General features: G+C 48.6%; 6 protein-coding genes across 7 annotated transcripts; 1 reads left to right on the top strand and 5 right to left on the bottom strand.

Moving 5' to 3' along the window:
- Positions 1 to 4: 4 nt before the first annotated feature.
- Positions 5 to 2,281, bottom strand: LOC136186844 (uncharacterized). The gene is made up of 6 exons (XM_065974315.1): positions 1,318 to 2,281; positions 1,004 to 1,264; positions 837 to 947; positions 609 to 770; positions 403 to 561; positions 5 to 347 (listed from the first exon to the last, which is right to left on the bottom strand). Exons 1-6 carry the CDS (start codon positions 2,273 to 2,275, stop codon positions 79 to 81), a joined length of 1,920 nt encoding a protein of 639 aa, XP_065830387.1. The 5' UTR covers positions 2,276 to 2,281; the 3' UTR covers positions 5 to 78.
- On the bottom strand, positions 2,222 to 6,468 carry LOC136186839 (exocyst complex component 2-like). Its single transcript, XM_065974308.1, has 25 exons — positions 6,341 to 6,468; positions 6,114 to 6,284; positions 5,833 to 6,058; positions 5,643 to 5,767; positions 5,506 to 5,586; positions 5,304 to 5,449; positions 5,164 to 5,245; positions 5,004 to 5,106; positions 4,827 to 4,936; positions 4,612 to 4,770; positions 4,360 to 4,556; positions 4,115 to 4,293; positions 3,938 to 4,059; positions 3,813 to 3,883; positions 3,679 to 3,762; positions 3,568 to 3,630; positions 3,447 to 3,511; positions 3,314 to 3,398; positions 3,135 to 3,251; positions 2,939 to 3,080; positions 2,832 to 2,887; positions 2,661 to 2,783; positions 2,543 to 2,604; positions 2,430 to 2,486; positions 2,222 to 2,377 (listed from the first exon to the last, which is right to left on the bottom strand). The coding sequence occupies exons 1-25, from the start codon at positions 6,447 to 6,449 to the stop codon at positions 2,287 to 2,289; spliced, it is 2,826 nt and encodes a 941-aa protein (XP_065830380.1). The 5' UTR covers positions 6,450 to 6,468; the 3' UTR covers positions 2,222 to 2,286.
- Positions 6,449 to 7,858, bottom strand: LOC136186867 (protein rogdi homolog). 2 transcript variants are annotated; one of them, XM_065974341.1, is made up of 12 exons: positions 7,773 to 7,858; positions 7,640 to 7,719; positions 7,530 to 7,584; positions 7,399 to 7,482; positions 7,256 to 7,345; positions 7,113 to 7,208; positions 7,030 to 7,065; positions 6,955 to 6,975; positions 6,873 to 6,901; positions 6,779 to 6,821; positions 6,647 to 6,730; positions 6,449 to 6,597 (listed from the first exon to the last, which is right to left on the bottom strand). In XM_065974341.1, exons 1-12 carry the CDS (start codon positions 7,848 to 7,850, stop codon positions 6,580 to 6,582), a joined length of 714 nt encoding a protein of 237 aa, XP_065830413.1. In that variant the 5' UTR covers positions 7,851 to 7,858; the 3' UTR covers positions 6,449 to 6,579. The 2 variants fall into 2 exon arrangements, with proteins under 2 accessions (XP_065830413.1, XP_065830412.1); XM_065974340.1 differs by having other exon boundaries at positions 6,955 to 7,065.
- Positions 7,859 to 7,907: 49 nt separating this feature from the next.
- LOC136186843 (cilia- and flagella-associated protein 99-like) lies at positions 7,908 to 10,984 on the bottom strand. The gene is made up of 20 exons (XM_065974314.1): positions 10,826 to 10,984; positions 10,698 to 10,772; positions 10,575 to 10,644; positions 10,422 to 10,516; positions 10,311 to 10,364; positions 10,200 to 10,258; positions 10,062 to 10,150; positions 9,954 to 10,012; positions 9,873 to 9,899; positions 9,736 to 9,816; positions 9,573 to 9,679; positions 9,475 to 9,520; positions 9,331 to 9,419; positions 9,014 to 9,277; positions 8,883 to 8,965; positions 8,777 to 8,829; positions 8,589 to 8,729; positions 8,200 to 8,532; positions 8,046 to 8,145; positions 7,908 to 7,985 (listed from the first exon to the last, which is right to left on the bottom strand). Exons 1-20 carry the CDS (start codon positions 10,949 to 10,951, stop codon positions 7,963 to 7,965), a joined length of 1,974 nt encoding a protein of 657 aa, XP_065830386.1. The 5' UTR covers positions 10,952 to 10,984; the 3' UTR covers positions 7,908 to 7,962.
- Positions 10,985 to 10,999: 15 nt separating this feature from the next.
- LOC136186874 (large ribosomal subunit protein mL43-like) lies at positions 11,000 to 11,629 on the top strand. Its single transcript, XM_065974347.1, has 3 exons — positions 11,000 to 11,121; positions 11,181 to 11,287; positions 11,348 to 11,629. The coding sequence occupies exons 1-3, from the start codon at positions 11,015 to 11,017 to the stop codon at positions 11,548 to 11,550; spliced, it is 417 nt and encodes a 138-aa protein (XP_065830419.1). The 5' UTR covers positions 11,000 to 11,014; the 3' UTR covers positions 11,551 to 11,629.
- On the bottom strand, positions 11,440 to 13,879 carry LOC136186846 (uncharacterized). The gene is made up of 10 exons (XM_065974317.1): positions 13,378 to 13,879; positions 13,258 to 13,323; positions 13,029 to 13,207; positions 12,895 to 12,977; positions 12,688 to 12,843; positions 12,412 to 12,640; positions 12,134 to 12,364; positions 11,991 to 12,085; positions 11,826 to 11,938; positions 11,440 to 11,777 (listed from the first exon to the last, which is right to left on the bottom strand). The coding sequence occupies exons 1-10, from the start codon at positions 13,858 to 13,860 to the stop codon at positions 11,613 to 11,615; spliced, it is 1,800 nt and encodes a 599-aa protein (XP_065830389.1). The 5' UTR covers positions 13,861 to 13,879; the 3' UTR covers positions 11,440 to 11,612.
- Between the last annotated feature and the right edge of the window lie 8,982 nt (positions 13,880 to 22,861).

The following is a 22,861-nucleotide window of genomic DNA, read 5'->3' as shown; positions in this document are numbered from 1 at the left end:
CGGATGTCATTAATTATCAATTTCTAACACAAAATTAACTCGATCAACCACGAAAAAACTCTGCATTTACTTGCTATTCTAATATATAGTTGGCGTATAGTCATCTCCAAGTACCTCCTTCAGTTTTATTCGTAGAAGCTCTTGCTCTAAGCATCGCTTTTCGAAATCCCTCTTTGCCTTCTCTTTTGTCTCAAGTGCCACATTCAGATCCTCCTCTAACTGACGCAATTCCTGTTGACTAGCTGCCAGTTGTACGGTCAATTCACCTGCTGCCTGACTAGCTGTCAGAATTTCTCGTTCAGATTCCTCTTGCAATGACACAGCCTCGTCGTACGAAGTAACCGTGTCTAGAAGAAAACCCCCATTTTTTCAAAACTGATGCTTGCTTGCTGGCTTGCATACTCTTATAGGCCTTTTCGATGGCTTGAAAGTCTTCCATCTGTTTATCATACACGGATCGAAGAGCACTGATAATTCCGTCATTAGACAGGCATTCTATCATGTCGGCCATGCACTGCTCTCCCACTGACGAGTAGCCCTGTTTTAGAACGGGGCTTTCTCCTGCAGTAAGAAAATAAAACCTTATCCACTATCCCAATCTCTTCTACCTTGGTCTGAACGTTGTTGAATGTATGGTTCAACCGTTGCTCGTCTCTTGGCTTCGCGACTTCGATAATACAGACCTGCTACGTCTACCAAATTTCCACTCTGTTCGCGTACGATCCGATTCTTAATTACGCCACTGCCACCCCCACCATTAGATGATTTATCTTGAGAGGAAGAGGAGATGAAAGACGTTTGCTGATATATTGGCAGAGAAATATTTTATTGCTTACCCTGATTCTTGGGAGAGCTACTGAGCTTGGCTGCTGACGTTGATCTGGACTTGTAGCCCATCACAGGCCTTCCCGTGTATCGGTGTCTGCTAGTGACTTTCGAGCCATTTGCTAAATCACAATAAAAGATGAACCAGAACGTTTGCCTTGTATAGTGTCAGACATACGCGATTTGTGAACGAAAACGAAACTGCATTTAGCACACTTCACGCAGCTAGCATTTTGCACTTTTCCGCATTTGGGGCATCGTTTGTAGCCCTTGCCAACGGGACCGCCGCTAACAGTGCGAGACTCCAAGTCGTTCATAGCCGCAGCGGATTTCTTTGCCTCGGGAGCCGCACCATTGCTGCGCTGATTCATTTCACTCTCGCTTTCGCTTCCACCGCCGTTAGAACGACTCGTTTTGCTCGACGGGCCTTCAGCGGTGTCTACGCGAAAGAACGTCTGATGAGACAATCAAAGGGGTCCCTAGTACTCATACCTTTCTTTCTATTCCGCCTCCTCTTCCCGTTTCCCTGTCTCTTTGCCGTTTCTTGCCTCGACGATGACGGCGGCGGCGGCGGCGGCGGCGGCGGCGGCGACTTTGTCACCGCCGGAGAAGCAGACGAAAGGGCTCCGCCACCGTCTCCGTCATTCACCTTAGGCGGAGTGACGACAAACTGATAGGAACAATCCGGACACTTCGTACGACACGTAGCCACTTTTCTCTGACAATGAGGACACTGCTTGCGACCGCGTCCACATTTGGATGACGTCGTCGTCGTCGTCAAGACGCCGCTAACCTTCTCAGTCATCATCCGGCTCTTTCCTCCCCTCCGTTTCTCTTTCGGCGGTGCGGTGCCGGGAAGAAAGAAATCGTCGTCGTCGTCGTCCCCGATCGCTTCCTCGTCGTCGTCTTCGACGTCGTCGGCGTGATTCGCGTCGGCGTCGCCTATCGCCTCTCCGTCGCGCGTCTCCGCTCTTCCACTCCAATCCGTTTCGTCCTTGGGTCGTCTCGGTCGCGGAACGATTGGGGATTTTTTCAGATTGGCAATGATTTTGAGAGCGTCGTCGCGACTGACGACACTCGGGCGATGCGTCGACGCAGGAATGGCGCCGGCGTCTCGGAGTTGGGAGACCAAGCGAGCGCTCAGCGCCTTTTGCTTGATGTTGCTGCGCGACAGGCGATTGTAGAGCTGGGAGCGTTGGACGTCGGGGAAGAGTTTCTGAAGAATTTCGCTCACTGAGATGACGGAGGCGCGTTGGGGATAAACGACTATCACGCTAAGACGCTCGCCGTCGACTTCTTCGCTTTCGAAACTTAGATCGTCGCCGTCGAGAATTAAATCGCCGCCTGTAGGCACGGTAGAAGCCATGGAATTCTTTCGTTTGTAAGTCGGGTAGCGTGAGCTAAGCATACCATGCGTGAATCGATAGTTTCTCCTGGGCGTACATGACATGCATAATTCTTCTACAATAAAAGGTCCTGGGTAGATGGAAGAAGAGCTGCAAATTGAAATTTCGTTCGTTGTCTGAAGTTACGAACCAACGCATCGACGACTCTAGAACAGAATGCAGATATAGTTACTATTGTCTGTCACGGCATTAGCTCACGTCTGCATTTGAGGGTCAAGATGGCTCACAGAATTGAACACGACGTCTAGTTTGTCTCTGTGAACAGATGTCTAATTAATTAATTGTTATGAAATAAAATAAGGAATGCATACTTTGCTTCTGCACTAATGTATTTCGTGAGGAAATTTTCCAGAACAGTCAATTCCAATTGAGCCTTCATAGACAATCTGTAGACCAACGGCTAGTAAGTAGGCTTTACTACAAGCAGACCTGAGCAATTCCGTTCTCGCTGAATCCTTCAATACACTCGAAAAGCCGGCACATTTCGTCGACAACGCCACTAATCAACCGACCAAAAATGCGAGCCAAAAGTGACGGTGCAACAGAATAGACCTGCGCAACCACATGACCTAATCATTAAAAATAAAAATTGATTCTAACCTCAGCATGAACTTTGACCATTTTCAAAAGAATTTCCTTTAGATAGCCTCTTACATCTATACAGATATGTTCATTAATGCGCAACGGTATGCTGCGCATGTTCTCACCTTTCGGAGCATGACACTCTTCCCAGTCCCAATCTCCTGCTACAAAACCAGGCTCTAGGGCTCCAACAATAGGAAGTTCTTTGCACTCAATGTACACTTCGTATAACTTAGAATCCACCCTTTCTAATATTTCGTGAGCGGTCTAGAGGAGCCTAATTCTGCCCATATATCCAACACAGCAAGATATGGATCATACTTGACGAACGTTCTTCCAATCCGGATAGCCGTGACTTCGATAATAGTCAATAATCTTCGGAATGACCCGACTATGAGTGTAAATTCCATTACTCATGACAATGAGCAATTGCTTTTCCTGCAAACGCATAGGCATCCAAAACTACCACCAGACCTGCAACAGGCAATATCATGAATTACTCTGGTAGGCATGTAGTCATCTTCGTCTAAATCGTTCAGAGATTCCACACTCCGGAACACATAGTACGAAGTTGGTCCAAGGCTCCTGCAAATTGCTATTGTCATGAAGACTACTAAATTATCACCTACGTACCCTTTTTTCGTAGATGATCCGACCTCTTGATACAGAGCCAACGTATCCAAGACGTCTGCAAAAACCTAAGCAAAAAAAACATCGTGTGTCCTTCCTAGCGTACTCGATTCGTTTCATTTACTTGAAAACATTCCGACAAAAGATCTGCTGTCGTCGTTCGAAGAGGTTCCAAGTACGACGCGTGCTAAAAACGAATACAGGAGAACCGAAACGCAACATCGTCTCTCCTTACATAACTTTCTCCCGGTTTCGCTTCCGTGACTATTTCCCTAACCGACAAAAGAGACTCCACGCATATGTTTTCAAACAACACCGGCTAGAGAATTTCGTGCCATTGAGCATACAGAAAGAAGATATTCGCCGTACCAAACTAGTAACGCAGCCGCACTCATCCGTCTCCGTCTTCCAATCTTCGCGAGCTTTCAGACTCTGAATGTCTAAAAAAAACCCCGACATCACTATAGCGGAAAACTACAGTAAACGTTCCCTACCTCGCTTTGCCTTATCAAACATACGACCCACGCAATGAAGTCTCAACTTGAACGCAACACTTTCAACGTTCTTTAGCGTTCCCAATGAAAGCTGAAGCTGAGACAGCGAGCTATAGGATGATCTAGACCCCAACGTCTTTTTGCTCCTCCAACAAGATAAATAAATAAATCTCTTACCTAACCAAGCGAAGACAGAACGGAAGCCACGCGTCGCCAACGCCTTGTTTGATCGTCTCAAACGGAACCCACGATCCAATTTGAGCCTTTCGAGCCTCGTTCATCAATCCGTACTCATCAGGAAAGAACGTCAGCCCAAGTAGGTCTGAGAATAAATCCAGCATAGAAGCAAGCATATTCTATAGGCAAACAAATCCCTTTACAATGAAATAGGTATAAGAGAGAGAGACTATGAAAAGAAAAACCTGAAATTCTTCTTCTCGTTTCGATCGCACCGATTCGTCGTCCTGTTCGCGTTGCCACTGAACTAGCTGTCCCGAAAAGTAAGCTTGGGCCAGTTGCCACAGGTCGGGCACGTTCTCCTGAGCTAGTATGAGATCGCACAGTTCTTCGACAAATCGAACCGCTTTGGGAGCTGTCGTCTCGAATCGCGACCAAATATCTACGCATCGCGTTTTCTTTTTTTCGATAAAATAATGTCCTAATTATGAGCTGACTTGACGAGCCGGCGCCTTGAAAGCTGAGCATACGTTGAGGACTGTGCGACTCGGATCCTGAACCACCCGAGCTGGTGACGGAGAACTTTCTAGGATACGCGTGCGTTTGAATTTCGCCGTCAGTTGCTGTGGTGGTGACAAGGGGAAGACCGTCTGGTCCTGAAATTTCAATTTTTTAACATTCTTCGTTGAATTGTGGGAAAGGTCTTCTGTGCCTGTTTGATAGTCGTTCTTGCATTTTTCCATTCGTCTGATAATCCAATGGTATTGGCCCGTGAGACAACTCCACGCAGGATCCTCTTCCGCGTTCAGCTGAACAAGATACCTACAAAATGAGAGAGCATCGAACGTAAAGGACGCGGTAGCAGTGGTATAAGAAAAAAAAAACAAACCGAATCAATCTCTTTCTGTCGTCGAACTTGGCGGGATTTTCTTGCAGCTTCAATCTCAATTTTTCCCTGCCCTTTTCAACCAAACTCTCAACTTCCACCATAACTAAAAGCGACAAAGCCGCGGTTCAAGCTCCGTACACGTTCAATTCAGTCAGTTTACCTCTTTTAAACGCCTGGACGTCAGTACCGGCAAACAACGACTTTGCACTTTCATATCCATTAATGACTGCATCGTATTCTTCCTAGAGTCTATCGTCTCTACGGAACAAAAAGGCGTCATTCTCTCTGTCTCTCTCTCACGTTGCGAATATTGCGCTCGAGAGTTCTCGGCAAACTGAAGAGAAATCGATATCGTTGCAGCACACTCAGCGCATTTCGAGTAGCATCCGCCTTCTCTTTGCGCTGTAGAACGTCGGCGAACAATTCGTCCGCAGTCTTGCTGGCCTCTAGACAGACAGATACAGTAGACGGAAGTCGTCACTGCATCGGCCTATCCTCGCACCCTTTACGAGTCGTTCCATTTTGTCGGTCATCGTGCCGCCTTCGCATTTGCTCTCGCTGCGAAGTAGCATCTGATTCACGTCTAGTAAGACGTCCAATTAGAAAAAAAAAAGAAAACGCCTGGACGTAAATTCCAACCATTCAGCGTGTCGTAGCATCGCAAAAACGTGTTTATATTACGCTTCACAAACTCAATGGGACCGCGTTTGCGCTTGGCAACTTGTGCCGAAAGATGCTTCAATCCCATTTTGATGTCTTCGAAACTAGAAAAAAGTGACGTCAAAAAGTGACGTCACCGACGCGAGCAGATCGAGAGTCTCCTCCTCACGACGTATTTCGATGATACTCGAGCAGATACCAGGCGGGAACGAAATTATCGGCCGTAATTTCGCCGCTTCCCTCCGGATAAATTTCCTCTAATTCGTCTTCGGTCGACGGCAAGTCGAGAACGTGATCGAAGCCGAGCGGATCCCTTCGCTTCACCATTTGCGCCTTGTCGTTGCCGTCCGTAACGTCCGGTTCGTCGATCCACACAGCGGATTCTTGTAGGGGTCCTACACGAGGATTCGACGTCGAAGGACGCGCGTATTCTCCCCCCTCCCCCCTTGCCTATGTTTTCGATGTAGCCGCGGAAGGTGACCGTGCACGTTCCGACGCCGCCCGATCTCGTCGTCACGATCACTTCGCCGCGACCCTCGCCCGCTCCCGTTCGGCAGACGATTTTGCTCGACGATTTCCATTCGGCCCACGCGAGGCAGTCGAACTTGCAGACTGTTAGACCTGTGGGGATGGGGGAGGTCTTGCGTCGTACTCTTCGCTTCTCCCCGAGTTCTTACCGATGACATCTTTGGCGTTCAGGCCAAGATTCTGACCGCGGATCGTTATGCGAGTGCCGGGAGTTGCAGAGTTAGGAGACAGGCCCGTCACTTTCGGCGGTTCGGCCATTTACAGTGAGAGAGCGCGCGCACCTGCGTTTTATTTACCGGTAGATGACACTACACCAGACTACACCCACTAAGTGTATATCGTAATACTCTCATAAATGCATGCAGCTTGGCTGTTAGAGCCATTTCAATTACGATGTCAACGATATCTGTGAATGATCGTTGATTTGACATACTTGAGGTCCATGACTGGTTTACCTTTTGCAAAAGTTGCTGGCAAGACGCTAGCGTCATGGGCACGATATCAAGTACTTCGTCCAGCCAGGGAACAAGAGAATCAACCTAAAAAATGATTCTCTAAGGTTGTTGCGGCACAGTTAAGATATTTACTTCATAATGATGAAGAACCTCCATCAGTTGGGACCTTATTTCTCTAAAGTAGCACACACACATATATAGCATTCCAAATTGCTATTCCACTGACATCGTCTTTGTCTTTCCATCAGACGATTTCTAAAATAAAATTTCACCTTCTGCTTCTACTGTACTATACATTCAAATCATACACCAGATGACGACGATGATGCCTGCAGCATGTAGAATGACATAACCAACTTGTTTGCCGAGATAAAAAAATTTACCAAGACATCATTAGGTAAAGGAGGTCGAAAATTAATCTAAAGGATAGATAAAATGATTTCTATTCGATATTAAACAATGCAACCTCAGATTTCATGTGATATATCGATTTCAACTTCGCAGAGGGAACCGTCATGCATTTGTGAGCCTGACACAAATACCCGGCCAGCAGTTCAACAAGCTTGAAGAGAAGCATCAAAACCCTGTCAAAAATTAAGCAAACTATACTTGAATGACGTCATTGATAGTTTGCAAATGTTTTCGTCTCGTTTCAAGAATTCCCAACGCCGCCTTGACATTGCTAGATGCGTCCAAGATCTAGGAAGAGAAAACAACGTAGAGTTCTCTTTCAAATAAAAGTTGTCACTAACTTGGCTCAGATGCCAAGGAGTTTTACTGGAAAGCTCGTGTTTCGTTTCCTGACGACCGCTTCGAGCCCGGCTCAATTTTATGGTCTAAAATTAGAGTAGAAATGAGAACAGAGTCGAGGTCTTCGTCTTACGGCTTTCGTGATTTTATCTCCGTGGAGGACGATGACTCCCGTCAGGCCTTCGACACTGGAGTCAATCAGCATATCAAACAAATGAGCGAACGCATCATTTATATGAGTACTCTTTCGATTTGAGTACGAATGGTTTGAGTTCTCCCGATCGTTTATAGGAAACGGCTCGGTCAAAAATAGTGACGCAGTCCTTTTTGCATTGTCGTGAGAATTGGTGCGAGCAAACGCGCACGCATCAATTACCTTCAGCGAGTCCTCTAGCTGCTGGAGAACAGGCGGAACGTACTCAGAGAAAAGCCAGTCGACTTCGTCCGCCTCCATTCGGCGCGCGCTAGTGGTATGTAAACAAGCCGGCTGTGGCGCGAGTTATTTTAGCCCTGCTAGTGAAACATTTGTAATTGTGCCTACGGTACTGTATTTACATTTCAGAGAGCTAGCTTGCCAGTTCACTAGTTTCTAAAGATAAGATATAATTATATTTCGAGTATGCAACACACTGGGCCTGGATGCACGTACCACGTGGTCGTTGATTATTACCCAATCCTCTTGCTCTGCTCGCAGCGGACTTCTCTCGCGTGATCTCAACGTCCTTCCATCGCCTCTCCTCAGCTTGTCGCTAAAATCGTTCGTTATTAATTATTTCAACGGATGGGGACAGCTTGAGTTGAACCTTTGCACTAGCGCTCTTCCTAGTACTGTTTGTTTTCGGGGGTGTCTGCAATTCGGTCATTATTCTCTGTCGCTCCGCTCGCTTTGCTTCCAAACGTCGCTGCAGACCAAGCACCTTCGAAGTGACGACTTCGAGTCGAGTCTGCGACTCCCTCTTCAACTGTTCTTGTTTGACAGCTGCCGCTCGACTTTGTTCCGCTCTATGGCGCGCTATCGATCCAAGGGTGCTAATAATCATTCGCTCTTTGGCTCGCTTTCCGGCAACGATTTCCTCTCGTCGCGTCTCTTCCTCCTCCTCTTCAGCCGATTTTAGCCAAGCTAATCTCTCTCTCAACTAGAGACGACGACACGCGGTCTGTACAGTGAGTTAGTTGCATCAGTTTACTCTACCTCTGCTATGGACATTTCACAAAGTAGACCTTGACCGGCTGTCGACGTCAAGTCGACAAATTGAGTCCTTATTATTGGTTTGCTTTCAAAGGCTTTGATCAGTCCAATCAGTTCCACTTTCCGTTTCATCTCCTCCTCCGCCTAGTTGAACGTTTAGCTCAATTTTGAAAATGTCAAACAAAACTCGCCTCTTCTAAAGCTCTCTTTAGAAGCTCCTGACTCTCTTTAGAGACTTCTCTAACTGCAATCAAATCTTAGACGATTTATCCATTTATTCGCTCGACGTCACTTTACCAATCTTTTGCTTTATATCTCGCATTTTGGCTACCGATTCTTTTGCGTTCTGATGACCGCTCATCACTTCCTCGACTAGTTTCCTAAAAAAAGACGTTTACAAAGGCGAATGTACCTACAAAAGAGCTGACCTCATTCCCTGTTCCTCCTCTAGTCTCCGTTGCAAATACAGCTGCATCAACTGACTTGATTCCTCTTTCATTTTCAACACTTTCTGTCTATTCTCGACGTCCAATTGTCGTCTCGCCAATATTGCATCCTCGTGACTCAGTTGACCAATCAAATGACGACGCTCAATCTCGGCCATATCATCCTCCAATTCCTTCCGTCTATTCTCCTCTTGCCACTGCAAAAATTCCGAAGCATCTTTGCCTCCAGCAATAAGTTCAGCCAGTCTAAAAAATAAAACGATTATTTCACACCAAGCCGATATTTCACTAGCAAGAACTTTTGTTTTTCTTCTTTCTCCCTGCGATGGAACAAAGCGCCCTCTCTCAAGATTGCAGCAGTGTTGAGTTTAATTGGAACGTTGTCACTCTGATGACGCAAACACGTGTTTGGTCAAGACAAGGATATGCAGTCCGCGTCTTACAATTGCTGGAGGTACAGGAAGAGCTTTGGCAGAATTGAAGTCGAGTCTAGAATAGCCAATTTATTGAATTTCAAGCGTACAAAAATATCCAAGCTCACTTGGCGTCTTCCTCTTCTTTAATTTTTTCCATCAACCGAAGAGTTTTTTCTGACTTTCCTGCAGCAGCACAAGCTGGCGAACTCTTTGCCATTTTGTCAAGTAATTCCTAAGAACAGAAATAGCGGTGGATGCTCTAAAATACACTTCCAGTATGTAACTAACAGCAGCCTTCTTCTTGTTATACTCCTTAGTTTTAGCAAGAGAGTCCATCTCAAATGGAGCAGTGTATGTACTGGCCGGAACCTATAGGCAAAGAAAACACTCTTCCATATTCCGTAAACAATCGGTCGTTTGCTCACTGGACGATGTGGTTTCAATTTTGGAATCTTGTATTAGATAAGACAATATAAACGTTATATAGCTGAAGAGATGATCCTTACTTTCTCAGGGAGGGGAAGAGTCCGAGGTCTTGGCTTAGTCAAGTTGAACGGCTTTGGCTCTACACTAAACCCGTAAGAACCAAACAATCTAAATTGAAAGTATATCACCTGTGGCTGTTTGAACCTGTCGTGGTTTCTTGACATTGTCAAGCTTGTCCTTCAGTTGCCTAAGTACTTGCTGCATTTCAGAATGCCACCTGCGTGAAAAAAATTGACAAGAGGGCAGTGAGAGTGCTATTACTGTACCGAAGTAACGGCAATACAAGATTAGCCTGAACGAATTTCTCATCATATACTTTGCACCACTGTTTACAGAAGGCCAATAAAGTGAACTGAATAATTCAATTTTTATCGTACTTCAGTAGCTAGCCATGACTTCAAAGACGTTTCATCAAATAGAAAAGAAAAAAACTAAAAAAAAGGCTTATTAAAATTTAAAAAGCCACTGCCGGTGCCAAGCTTATTTACTTTATGCATTTTCTGTGGTAGTTGGGTATTGACAAATTTTTTGAAGTGTTCAATTCCAAGCTCTTCCAATCGAAACAGGGCCAAATAGGCAAACACTGTGAAAATGACGGTACAGTACACTATTTTCGTTTCCCTACGCACACGGTATTGCACCTCTGAGTAAATTCACATCAGTTCGTTTGAAATTTTTCCCTTGTTTCAAATAGAAGTTGTCGGTAACGACCTGAAGACTTCGATCTAACGGCGTCGCTCAAAGCAACTGAAACGAAGCCTCACTTTCGTTATTTTCCGAAATTGAACGCATCCAGAGAAGACTTCGCGTACGAATGTCGCCGAACTTTCATCGCAACCCTGCAAAAGCAGCCGTAAACGCGCGTGAGACTTCATTTGGGCTGTGAGCGCACCAGGCAACAGTGAGACTTCAAATACTCGGCTGTATGAGTGTCAACACTCGCTCTATCAGCATCGAACGATTCTAAAACGTCGACGCAATGCCGGAGAAGGTCTTCGTAGTTCAACACAACAGCCATATCCTGTTGCCGTGCCAACTGCACGAATTGTGTCATTGCGCACGCGCCTATCTCAGCTTTGCTATGTCGCGTTTCGTTTCGGTAAAAAACGGCTTCGGTCGTTACGTTCGGCAGCTGAAGCGACTAACATTGCAGTACTGCGAGCACGGTGGGAGCAGTCGAGGAATGAGGTAGGAAAAAGCAAAAAGTCTCTTCTCGAGTAAGCGAACGCGAAGGGCTGCGGCCGCAGGAAATATCTGGAAAAAGAAGTGAACGAATTTATTGCGAGCAGTCCTGAAGTAGCCGTATACGTACGAGAAAGACCGGGAAGACACCCCAGACTCGTAGGAGAGTTCCGTAAGTTTGTCGCGCTAGGGAAAACAGGAAGATAGGCCTAGTAGTCTCTTTCTCACTTAGTCAACGGCAACAGTCGGGTGGTTTCAACAAGAAACTTCGACGCGAAACAAATACGAAAGCAGGTGAACGCTCTGCGCGATATGTCCGGCGAGAAATCGGTGAAACTAAACAAATGGTGGCACACGGACAAGCCTAGCATACAAGGAACATGGACACCTTTTTTGAGAGAGAAACAGCAGCAGAAGAAGAACAATCAGTTCTAGTAGCGCTCTAATGACATACAGAATCCACACAGATTGATAGAGGAACACACTGTGTCTGCCCTCTATTTCTGATGCCACGCGTGATTAGAGACGATCCAAACGTCGTCGTAGACATTTCCCGCGTGATTCTGAACGTACTCGACGTGCAGATGCGTAGCATTGGCCACCGATAAGCGCGTGTAGCCGTATTCAAGGGAACTTATGCGACTCCACGGCACGTCGTAATGCTGTAGGAAGGGCAATCAGGGATCCATTTCCTAACTAATCTCCCTTACCTTGCCGTCGTCTTGAATGGCTCCTGCCATTCCGATTATAAGGTGTATCGTTGCTTGGGGATCGGTGAGGTCTCCAAGGCACGTTCCATTATAAACTGGGCACGTTCTTTCATCTGGGAACACAGGGTATCATGATTGTGGCACGGTCTTTGATCTAAGGCTCACATGAATGATAGTGACCGGTCAAGGTAACATCCACACCATGCTTAAACAGAAGATCTTCGAGTGCCTCGCGCTGACTGAATTGTATGTTTCTATTCCTGTCAAAAGGAAGTCGAGAGCGGATGACGACTCGTTTTTCTTCTAACCAATCGATGGGGCTGTCTTGGTCCATCTCGATCATGGACGAGTAAATGGGTCTGTGACCCATCAAAAACAGCCAGGGCGTCCTGCTGCGATTGACCGAAGCAAGGTCGTTGGCAAGCCACTCGTACATGGGCGAGCCAGCGGAAGGATCATGCTCCGTTGAAATCCAAGTGAAGTGAATATTGGCATATTCGTGACTGTACCAAAATAGCCCATTGCCATTCCCATCTGGCCTAGAACAAAAGCTACTAAACTTCAACCAAAGAAAGACTATTGGTACATGTGAAAACGGTTGACCATGGGTACAGCGCACTCTCCGCCAGAATCGTCCCCGTAATTACCCCACGCCGGGTGCCATCCTTGACCTGGCGCCTTGCTCGGGTCTTTCTCTCCGCCGACGACGTGATCGTACTCGTGATTTCCAATGCCAACGTGATAGGGAATGCGCGTGGCAGTCGGTTCTATCAGCCGACCAAACATTTCCCACTGATATCCAAGGCCTCGAGCATCTATTGCACTCGAATCAATGGGCTTATTACAAAAGCGCTTCTCTTACACGAGATGTCACCAACGTGTAATAGGAGATCATAGTCAGCATTATCAGCAGCCAAATCATTTTCTATTCTCCACATTGTCGAGTAGGATCTGTCATAAGGTTCAGCTTCCAGCATAGTCTTCCATTCACCCAAGTCACCAAAAGCAAACATATTGACTATATACAAAAGCAACTCTTACTGAATCCCAACAGTACGATTCACCTAACCTTGTGAGTTGGGATCCCCAGAAGGACGAGCCGACCGAAACCAAAACCACTCAGACCAGTTTTCTCCATCACCAAAACGGTATCTGGATGTGAAGTGTCAAAATACAAGGAAAGAAAGTCTCTCAAATACGAACTTGTATTTCTGTCTTGGTTTCAAGCCGGTCATCAGTGCATCATGCATGTAGCCAGGATGTCGAAAGCACATTGCACTAACTACCGTTGCCGGAGGCCCGCACATATCGCTGGCCTGGTACGTGTGAGACGTTCCAATAGCGGTCGACGGGGAAGACAAGTCATCATCAGACGGACCATACTAAAGTCATGTATGTGAGTAGCAGGCAAACATTCGTCATCAGAGCAAACCTGAACAACAGCGCGTCCGTCCGTGTTGGACACCCACATGACCCTCATTTCATCAGTATTGTGAGTCTGAAAAAAAAATAAATAGTTCGATATCTCGCAGGTATGCATAAACATTCTCACGAGGGAAAGTCGTCCTTGCAACGGCGCCATCTCGCCTTTTTCGAACTGGACGAGATTGCTGATTGCAACCACTTCTTCGTTCTCGTCGAACAGTCGAAATTCGAAAAGGCATCGCATGTTGACGATGGGTCCGAGTCGAACGGATCCAGTGATCGACGTATTGTTGAGCCAAATGTAGTCGAGGTAATCGCTCGACTGGGCCGTGTGAGGGCAATAGACGCCGATCCAGCTGCGCTGGGGAATCGGGAGATAGCCCGACCAGCTCACAACGACCATATCTCCTTGGGAAATCGTCTCGGAACTCGCCATCAAGGTGGCGTTCTTCACAACGTCACGGACTGACGATGAGCTGTTCGGAGGCTTCTCTTCGTTTGGATGCCACACGCCGACGCCGCCTTTCCAGTGGGTTGCGTGCGATCGATTGGCGAGGAGAAGCGAAGGAGAGATCGCGAGCACGAAAAAGGCAAGAAGAAAGCTGGCCATGGCTCCCCTGACCAGTGGCAGACACGTGACTGAGAGATGCGTATTTACCATTTACTATACTATCTACTATTTACCAGGCGATGGACGTTTCCATAGATACACTAAAAAACATTTACACACGGATACTAGCCTATAAAAAATTATGCATGCAGCAATAAAATCGGCACACAAGTAACAAGTTTTAGTTTGGAAAAATGTCTCGGTTTGTCTTCCATGAAATTGCAGGTGTCACAGTAAAATATAAAGCAGGGTGCAACGTGAAGGAAAAAAGAGAAGGGTACTTGATGGTGATGACGATGAATATTATCATCGATGATCAAGTATTCTTCTATTCCTCAATCATACAGAATAATTACAAAGGACTGGCCAACTGTTCTCTCCTGTAATAAATTACAGGAAATTACAAGGGACTGGCCAACTGTTCTCTCCTGTAATAAATCACAGAAAAATTACAAAGGACTGGCCAACTGTTCTCTTAATAAATTACAGGAAAATTAGAAGGGACCGGCCAACTGTTCTCTAGTGTAATAAATTACAGTGAAATTACAAGGGACAGGCTAACTGTTCTCTCCTGTAATAAATTACAGGAAAATTACAAGGAACTGGCCAACTGTTCTCTCCTGTAATAAATTACAGGAAATTAAAAGGGATTGGCCAACTGTTCTCTCCTGTAATAAATTACAGAAAAATTACAAAGGACTGGCCAACTGTTCTCTAGTGTAAAAAATTACAGTGAAATAACAAGGGACTGGCCAACTGTTCTCTCCTGTAATAAATTACAGGAAAATTACAAAAGACTGGCCAACTGTTCTCTCCTGTAATAAATTACAGGAAATTACAAGGGACTGGCCAACTGTTCTCTCCTGTAACAAATTACAGAAAAATTACAAAGGACTGGCCAACTGTTCTCTTAATAAATTACAGGAAAATTACAAGGGACTGGCCAACTGTTCTCTAGTATAATAAATTACAGTGAAATTACAAGGAACTGGCCAACTGTTCTCTCCTGTAATAAATTACAGGAAATTAAAAGGGATTGGCCAACTGTTCTCTCCTGTAATAAATTACAGAAAAATTACAAGGGACTGGCCAACTGTTCTCTCCTGTAATAAATTACAGGAAATTACAAGGGACTGGCCAACTGTTCTCTAGTGTAATAAATTACAATGAAATTACAAGAGACTGGCCAACTGTTCTCTCCTGTAATAAATTACAGGAAACTTACAAGGGACTGGCCCACTGTTCTCTCCTGTAATAAATTACAGGAAAATTGCAAGGGACTGGCCAACTGTTCACTAGTGTAATAAATTACAGTGAAATTACAAGGGACTGGCCAATTGTTCTTTCCTGTACGAAAATTACAAGGGACTGGCCAACTGTTCTCTCCTGTAATAAATTACAGTGAAATTACAAAAGAATGGACAACTGTTCTCTCCTGTAATAAATTACAGTGAAATTACAAGGAAATGGCCAACTGTTCTTTCCTGTAATAAATTACAGTGAAATTACAAGGGACTGGCCAACTGTTCTCTAGTGTAATAAATTACAATGAAATTACAAGGGACTGGCCAACTGTTCTTTCCTGTAATAAATTAAAGAAAAATTACAAGGGAATGACCAATTGTTCTTTCCTGTAGTAAACTAAAGAAAAATTACAAGGAACTGGCCAACTGTTCTCTCCTGTAATAAATTACAGGAAATTAAAAAGGACTGGCCAACTGTTCTCTCCTGTAATAAATTAAGGAAAAATTACAAGGGACTGGCCAACTGTTCTCTCCTGTAATAAATTACAGGAAAATTACAAGGGACTGGCCAACTGTTCACTCCTGTAATAAATTACAGGAAAATTACAAGGGACTGGCCCACTGTTCTCTCCTGTAATAAATTACAGGAAAATTACAAGGGACTGGCGAACTGTTCACTAGTGTAATAAATTAGAGTAGGCGGTGTATATATTCCGGCAGGCGGTGTATATATTTCGGTAAGCGGTGTACGTACTCCACCGGCAGGCGGTGTATATATTCCGGCAAGCGGTGTACGTACTCCGCCGGCAGGCGGTGTATATATTCCGGCAGGCGGTGTATATATTCCGGCAGGCGGTGTACGTACTCCGCCGGCAGGCGGTGTATATATTCCGGCAAGCGGTGAAATTACAAGCGGTGAAATTACAAGGGACTGGCCAACTGTTCTCTAGTGTAATAAATTACAATGAAATTACAAGGGACTGGCCAACTGTTCTTTCCTGTAATAAATTAAAGAAAAATTACAAGGGAATGGCCAATTGTTCTTTCCTGTAGTAAATTAAAGAAAAATTACAAGGAACTGGCCAACCGTTCTCTCCTGTAATAAATTACAGGAAAATTACAAGGGACTGGCCAACTGTTCTCTCCTGTAATAAATTACAGGAAAATTACAAGGGACTGGCCCACTGTTCTCTCCTGTAATAAATTACAGGAAAATTACAAGGGACTGGCGAACTGTTCACTAGTGTAATAAATTAGAGCAGGCGGTGTATATATTCCGGCAGGCGGTGTATATATTTCGGTAAGCGGTGTACGTACTCCGCCGGCCGGCGGCGTATATATTCCGGCATGCGGTGTACGTACTCCGCCGGCAGGCGGTGTATATATTCCGGTAAGCGGTGTACGTACTCCGCAGGCAGGCGGTGTATATATTCCGGCAGGCGGTGTATATATTCCGGCAGGCGGTGTACGTACTCCGCCGGCAGGCGGTGTATATATTCCGGCAAGCGGTGTACGTACTCCGCCGGCAGGCGGTGTATATATTCCGGCAGGCGCTGTATATATTCCGGCAGGCGGTGTATATATTCCGGCAGGCGGTGTATATATTTCGGTAAGCGGTGTACGTACTCCGCCGGCAGGCGGTGTATATATTCCGGCAGGCGGTGTATATATTCCGGCAGGCGGTGTACGTACTCCGCCGGCCGGCGGTGTATATATTCCGGCAAGCGGTGTACGTACCCCGCCGGCAGGCGGTGTATATATTCCGGCAAGCGGTGTACGTACTCCGCCGGCAGGCGGTGTATATATTTCGGTAAGCGGTGTACGTACTCCGCCGGCCGGCGGTGTATATATTTCGGTAAGCGGTGTACGTACTCCGCCGGCAGGCGGTGTATATATTCCGGCAAGCGGTGTACGTACTCCGCCTGCAGGCGGTGTATATATTCCGGCAAGCGGTGTACGTACTCCGCCGGCAGGCGGTGTATATATTCCGGTAAGCGGTGTACGTACTCCGCAGGCAGGCGGTGTATATATTCCGGCAGGCGGTGTATATATTCCGGCAGGCGGTGTACGTACTCCGCCGGCAGGCGGTGTATATATTCCGGCAAGCGGTGTACGTACTCCGCCGGCAGGCGGTGTATATATTCCGGCAGGCGGTGTATATATTCCGGCAGGCGGTGTATATATTCCGGCAGGCGGTGTATATATTTCGGTAAGCGGTGTACGTACTCCGCCGGCAGGCGGTGTATATATTCCGGCAGGCGGTGTATATATTCCGGCAGGCGGTGTACGTACTCCGCCGGCCGGCGGTGTATATATTCCGGCAAGCGGTGTACGTACCCCGCCGGCAGGCGGTGTATATATTCCGGCAAGCGGTGTACGTACTCCGCCGGCAGGCGGTGTATATATTTCGGTAAGCGGTGTACGTACTCCGCCGGCCGGCGGTGTATATATTTCGGTAAGCGGTGTACGTACTCCGCCGGCAGGCGGTGTATATATTCCGGCAAGCGGTGTACGTACTCCGCCGGCAGGCGGTGTATATATTCCGGCAGGCGGTGTATATATTCCGGCAAGCGGTGTACGTACTCCGCCGGAGGGCGGTGTATATATTTCGGTAAGCGGTGTACGCACTCCGCCGGCAGGCGGTGTATATATTCCGGCAAGCGGTGTACGTACCCCGCCGGCAGGCGGTGTATATATTCCGGCAAGCGGTGTACGTACTCCGCCGGCCGGCGGTGTATATATTTCGGTAAGCGGTGTACGTACTCCGCCGGCCGGCGGTGTATATATTCCGGCAAGCGGTGTACGTACTCCGCCGGAGGGCGGTGTATATATTTCGGTAAGCGGTGTACGCACTCCGCCGGCAGGCGGTGTATATATTCCGGCAAGCGGTGTACGTACCCCGCCGGCAGGCGGTGTATATATTCCGGCAAGCGGTGTACGTACTCCGCCGGCAGACGGTGTATATATTTCGGCAGGCGGTGTACGTACTCCGCCGGCCGGCGGTGTATATATTTCGGTAAGCGGTGTACGTACTCCGCCGGCCGGCGGTGTATATATTTCGGTAAGCGGTGTACGTACTCCGCCTGCAGGCGGTGTATATATTCCGGCAAGCGGTGTACGTACTCCGCCGGCAGGCGGTGTATATATTTCGGTAAGCGGTGTACGTACTCCGCCTGCAGGCGGTGTATATATTCCGGCAAGCGGTGTACGTACTCCGCCGGCAGGCGGTGTATATATTCCGGTAAGCGGTGTACGTACTCCGCAGGCAGGCGGTGTATATATTCCGGCAGGCGGTGTATATATTCCGGCAGGCGGTGTACGTACTCCGCCGGCAGGCGGTGTATACATTCCGGCAGGCGGTGTATATATTCCGGCAGGCGGTGTATATATTCCGGTAAGCGGTGTACGTACTCCGCCGGCAGGCGGTGTATATATTCCGGCAGGCGGTGTACGTACTCCGCCGGCAGGCGGTGTATATATTCCGGCAGGCGGTGTATATATTCCGGCAGGCGGTGTATATATTCCGGCAGGCGGTGTATATATTTCGGTAAGCGGTGTACGTACTCCGCCGGCAGGCGGTGTATATATTCCGGCAGGCGGTGTATATATTCCGGAGGGCGGTGTACGTACTCCGCCGGCCGGCGGTGTATATATTCCGGCAAGCGGTGTACGTACTCCGCCGGCAGGCGGTGTATATATTCCGGCAAGCGGTGTACGTACTCCGCCGGCAGGCGGTGTATATATTCCGGCAAGCGGTGTACGTACTCCGCCGGCAGGCGGTGTATATATTCCGGCAAGCGGTGTACGTACTCCGCCGGCAGGCGGTGTATATATTCCGGCAAGCGGTGTACGTACTCCGCCGGCAGGCGGTGTATATATTCCGGCAAGCGGTGTACGTACTCCGCCGGCAGGCGGTGTATATATTCCGGCAAGCGGTGTACGTACTCCGCCGGCAGGCGGTGTATATATTCCGGCAAGCGGTGTACGTACTCCGCCGGCAGGCGGTGTATATATTTCGGTAAGCGGTGTACGTACTCCGCCGGCAGGCGGTGTATATATTCCGGCAGGCGGTGTATATATTCCGGCAGGCGGTGTATATATTCCGGCAGGCGGTGTATATATTCCGGCAGGCGGTGTATATATTCCGGCAGGCGGTGTATATATTTCGGTAAGCGGTGTACGTACTCCGCCGGCAGGCGGTGTATATATTCCGGCAGGCGGTGTATATATTCCGGAGGGCGGTGTACGTACTCCGCCGGCCGGCGGTGTATATATTCCGGCAAGCGGTGTACGTACTCCGCCGGCAGGCGGTGTATATATTTCGGTAAGCGGTGTACGTACTCCGCCGGCAGGCGGTGTATATATTCCGGCAAGCGGTGTACGTACTCCGCCGGCAGGCGGTGTATATATTCCGGCAAGCGGTGTACGTACTCCGCCGGCAGGCGGTGTATATATTCCGGCAAGCGGTGTACGTACTCCGCCGGCAGGCGGTGTATATATTCCGGCAAGCGGTGTACGTACTCCGCCGGCAGGCGGTGTATATATTCCGGCAAGCGGTGTACGTACTCCGCCGGCAGGCGGTGTATATATTCCGGCAAGCGGTGTACGTACTCCGCCGGCAGGCGGTGTATATATTCCGGCAAGCGGTGTACGTACTCCGCCGGCAGGCGGTGTATATATTTCGGTAAGCGGTGTACGTACTCCGCCGGCAGGCGGTGTATATATTCCGGCAGGCGGTGTATATATTCCGGCAGGCGGTGTATATATTCCGGCAGGCGGTGTATATATTCCGGCAGGCGGTGTATATATTTCGGTAAGCGGTGTACGTACTCCGCCGGCAGGCGGTGTATATATTCCGGCAGGCGGTGTATATATTCCGGCAGGCGGTGTACGTACTCCGCCGGCCGGCGGTGTATATATTCCGGCAAGCGGTGTACGTACTCCGCCGGCAGGCGGTGTATATATTTCGGTAAGCGGTGTACGTTCTCCGCCGGCAGGCGGTGTATATATTCCGGCAAGCGGTGTACGTACTCCGCCGGCAGGCGGTGTATATATTTCGGCAGGCGGTGTACGTACTCCGCCGGCCGGCGGTGTATATATTTCGGTAAGCGGTGTACGTACTCCGCCGGCCGGCGGTGTATATATTCCGGCAAGCGGTGTACGTACTCCGCCGGAGGGCGGTGTATATATTTCGGTAAGCGGTGTACGCACTCCGCCGGCAGGCGGTGTATATATTCCGGCAAGCGGTGTACGTACCCCGCCGGCAGGCGGTGTATATATTCCGGCAAGCGGTGTACGTACTCCGCCGGCAGGCGGTGTATATATTCCGGCAGGCGGTGTATATATTCCGGCAGGCGGTGTATATATTCCGGCAGGCGGTGTATATATTCCGGCAGGCGGTGTATATATTTCGGTAAGCGGTGTACGTACTCCGCCGGCAGGCGGTGTATATATTCCGGCAGGCGGTGTATATATTCCGGCAGGCGGTGTACGTACTCCGCCGGCCGGCGGTGTATATATTCCGGCAAGCGGTGTACGTACTCCGCCGGCAGGCGGTGTATATATTTCGGTAAGCGGTGTACGTTCTCCGCCGGCAGGCGGTGTATATATTCCGGCAAGCGGTGTACGTACTCCGCCGGCAGGCGGTGTATATATTTCGGCAGGCGGTGTACGTACTCCGCCGGCCGGCGGTGTATATATTCCGGCAAGCGGTGTACGTACTCCGCCGGCAGGCGGTGTATATATTCCGGCAGGCGGTGTATATATTCCGGCAGGCGGTGTACGTACTCCGCCAGCAGGCGGTGTATATATTCCGGCAAGCGGTGAAATTACAAGCGGTGAAATTACAAGGGACTGGCCAACTGTTCTCTAGTGTAATAAATTACAATGAAATTACAAGGGACTGGCCAACTGTTCTTTCCTGTAATAAATTAAAGAAAAATTACAAGGGAATGGCCAATTGTTCTTTCCTGTAGTAAATTAAAGAAAAATTACAAGGAACTGGCCAACTGTTCTCTCCTGTAATAAATTACAGGAAAATTACAAGGGACTGGCCAACTGTTCTCTCCTGTAATAAATTACAGGAAAATTACAAGAGACTGGCCCACTGTTCTCTCCTGTAATAAATTACAGGAAAATTACAAGGGACTGGCGAACTGTTCACTAGTGTAATAAATTAGAGCAGGCGGTGTATATATTCCGGCAGGCGGTGTATATATTTCGGTAAGCGGTGTACGTACTCCGCCGGCAGGCGGTGTATATATTCCGGCAAGCGGTGTACGTACTCCGCCGGCAGGCGGTGTATATATTCCGGTAAGCGGTGTACGTACTCCACCGGCAGGCGGTGTATATATTCCGGTAAGCGGTGTACGTACTCCGCCGGCAGACGGTGTATATATTTCGGCAGGCGGTGTACGTACTCCGCCGGCAGGCGGTGTATATATTCCGGTAAGCGGTGTACGTACTCCGCAGGCAGGCGGTGTATATATTCCGGCAGGCGGTGTATATATTCCGGCAGGCGGTGTACGTACTCCGCCGGCAGGCGGTGTATATATTCCGGCAGGCGGTGTATATATTCCGGTAAGCGGTGTACGTACTCCGCCGGCAGGCGGTGTATATATTCCGGCAGGCGGTGTACGTACTCCGCCGGCAGGCGGTGTATATATTCCGGCAGGCAGTGTATATATTCCGGCAGGCGGTGTATATATTCCGGCAGGCGGTGTATATATTTCGGTAAGCGGTGTACGTACTCCGCCGGCAGGCGGTGTATATATTCCGGCAGGCGGTGTATATATTCCGGCAGGCGGTGTATATATTCCGGCAGGCGGTGTATATATTCCGGCAAGCGGTGTACGTACTCCGCCGGCAGGCGGTGTATATATTCCGGCAAGCGGTGTACGTACTCCGCCGGCAGGCGGTGTATATATTTCGGTAAGCGGTGTACGTACTCCGCCGGCAGGCGGTGTGTATATTTCGGTAAGCGGTGTACGTACTCCGCCGGCAGGCGGTGTATATATTCCGGCAAGCGGTGTACGTACTCCGCCGGCAGGCGGTGTATATATTCCGGCAAGCGGTGTACGTACTCCGCCGGCAGGCGGTGTATATATTTCGGTAAGCGGTGTACGTACTCCGCCGGCAGGCGGTGTATATATTCCAGCAAGCGGTGTACGTACTCCGCCGGCAGGCGGTGTATATATTCCGGCAAGCGGTGTACGTACTCCGCCGGCAGGCGGTGTATATATTCCGGCATGCGGTGTACGTACTCCGCCGGCAGGCGGTGTATATATTCCGGTAAGCGGTGTACGTACTCCGCAGGCAGGCGGTGTATATATTCCGGCAGGCGGTGTATATATTCCGGCAGGCGGTGTACGTACTCCGCCGGCAGGCGGTGTATATATTCCGGCAAGCGGTGTACGTACTCCGCCGGCAGGCGGTGTATATATTCCGGCAGGCGGTGTATTTATTCCGGCAGGCGGTGTATATATTCCGGCAAGCGGTGTACGTACTCCGCCGGCAGGCGGTGTATATATTCCGGCAAGCGGTGTACGTACTGCGCCGGCAGGCGGTGTATATATTCCGGCAAGCGGTGTACGTACTCCGCCGGCAGGCGGTGTATATATTTCGGCAAGCGGTGTACGTACTCCGCCGGCAGGCGGTGTATATATTCCGGCAAGCGGTGTACGTACTCCGCCGGAGGGCGGTGTATATATTTCGGTAAGCGGTGTACGCACTCCGCCGGCAGGCGGTGTATATATTCC

The sequence above is a fragment of the Oscarella lobularis genome, chromosome 5 (genome assembly GCF_947507565.1).
Source record: "Oscarella lobularis chromosome 5, ooOscLobu1.1, whole genome shotgun sequence".
Classification (NCBI taxonomy): Eukaryota; Metazoa; Porifera; class Homoscleromorpha; order Homosclerophorida; family Oscarellidae; genus Oscarella; species Oscarella lobularis.
The sequence above is the reverse complement of the archived record's forward strand: the minus strand, read 5'-3'. Positions and strand labels throughout refer to the sequence as shown.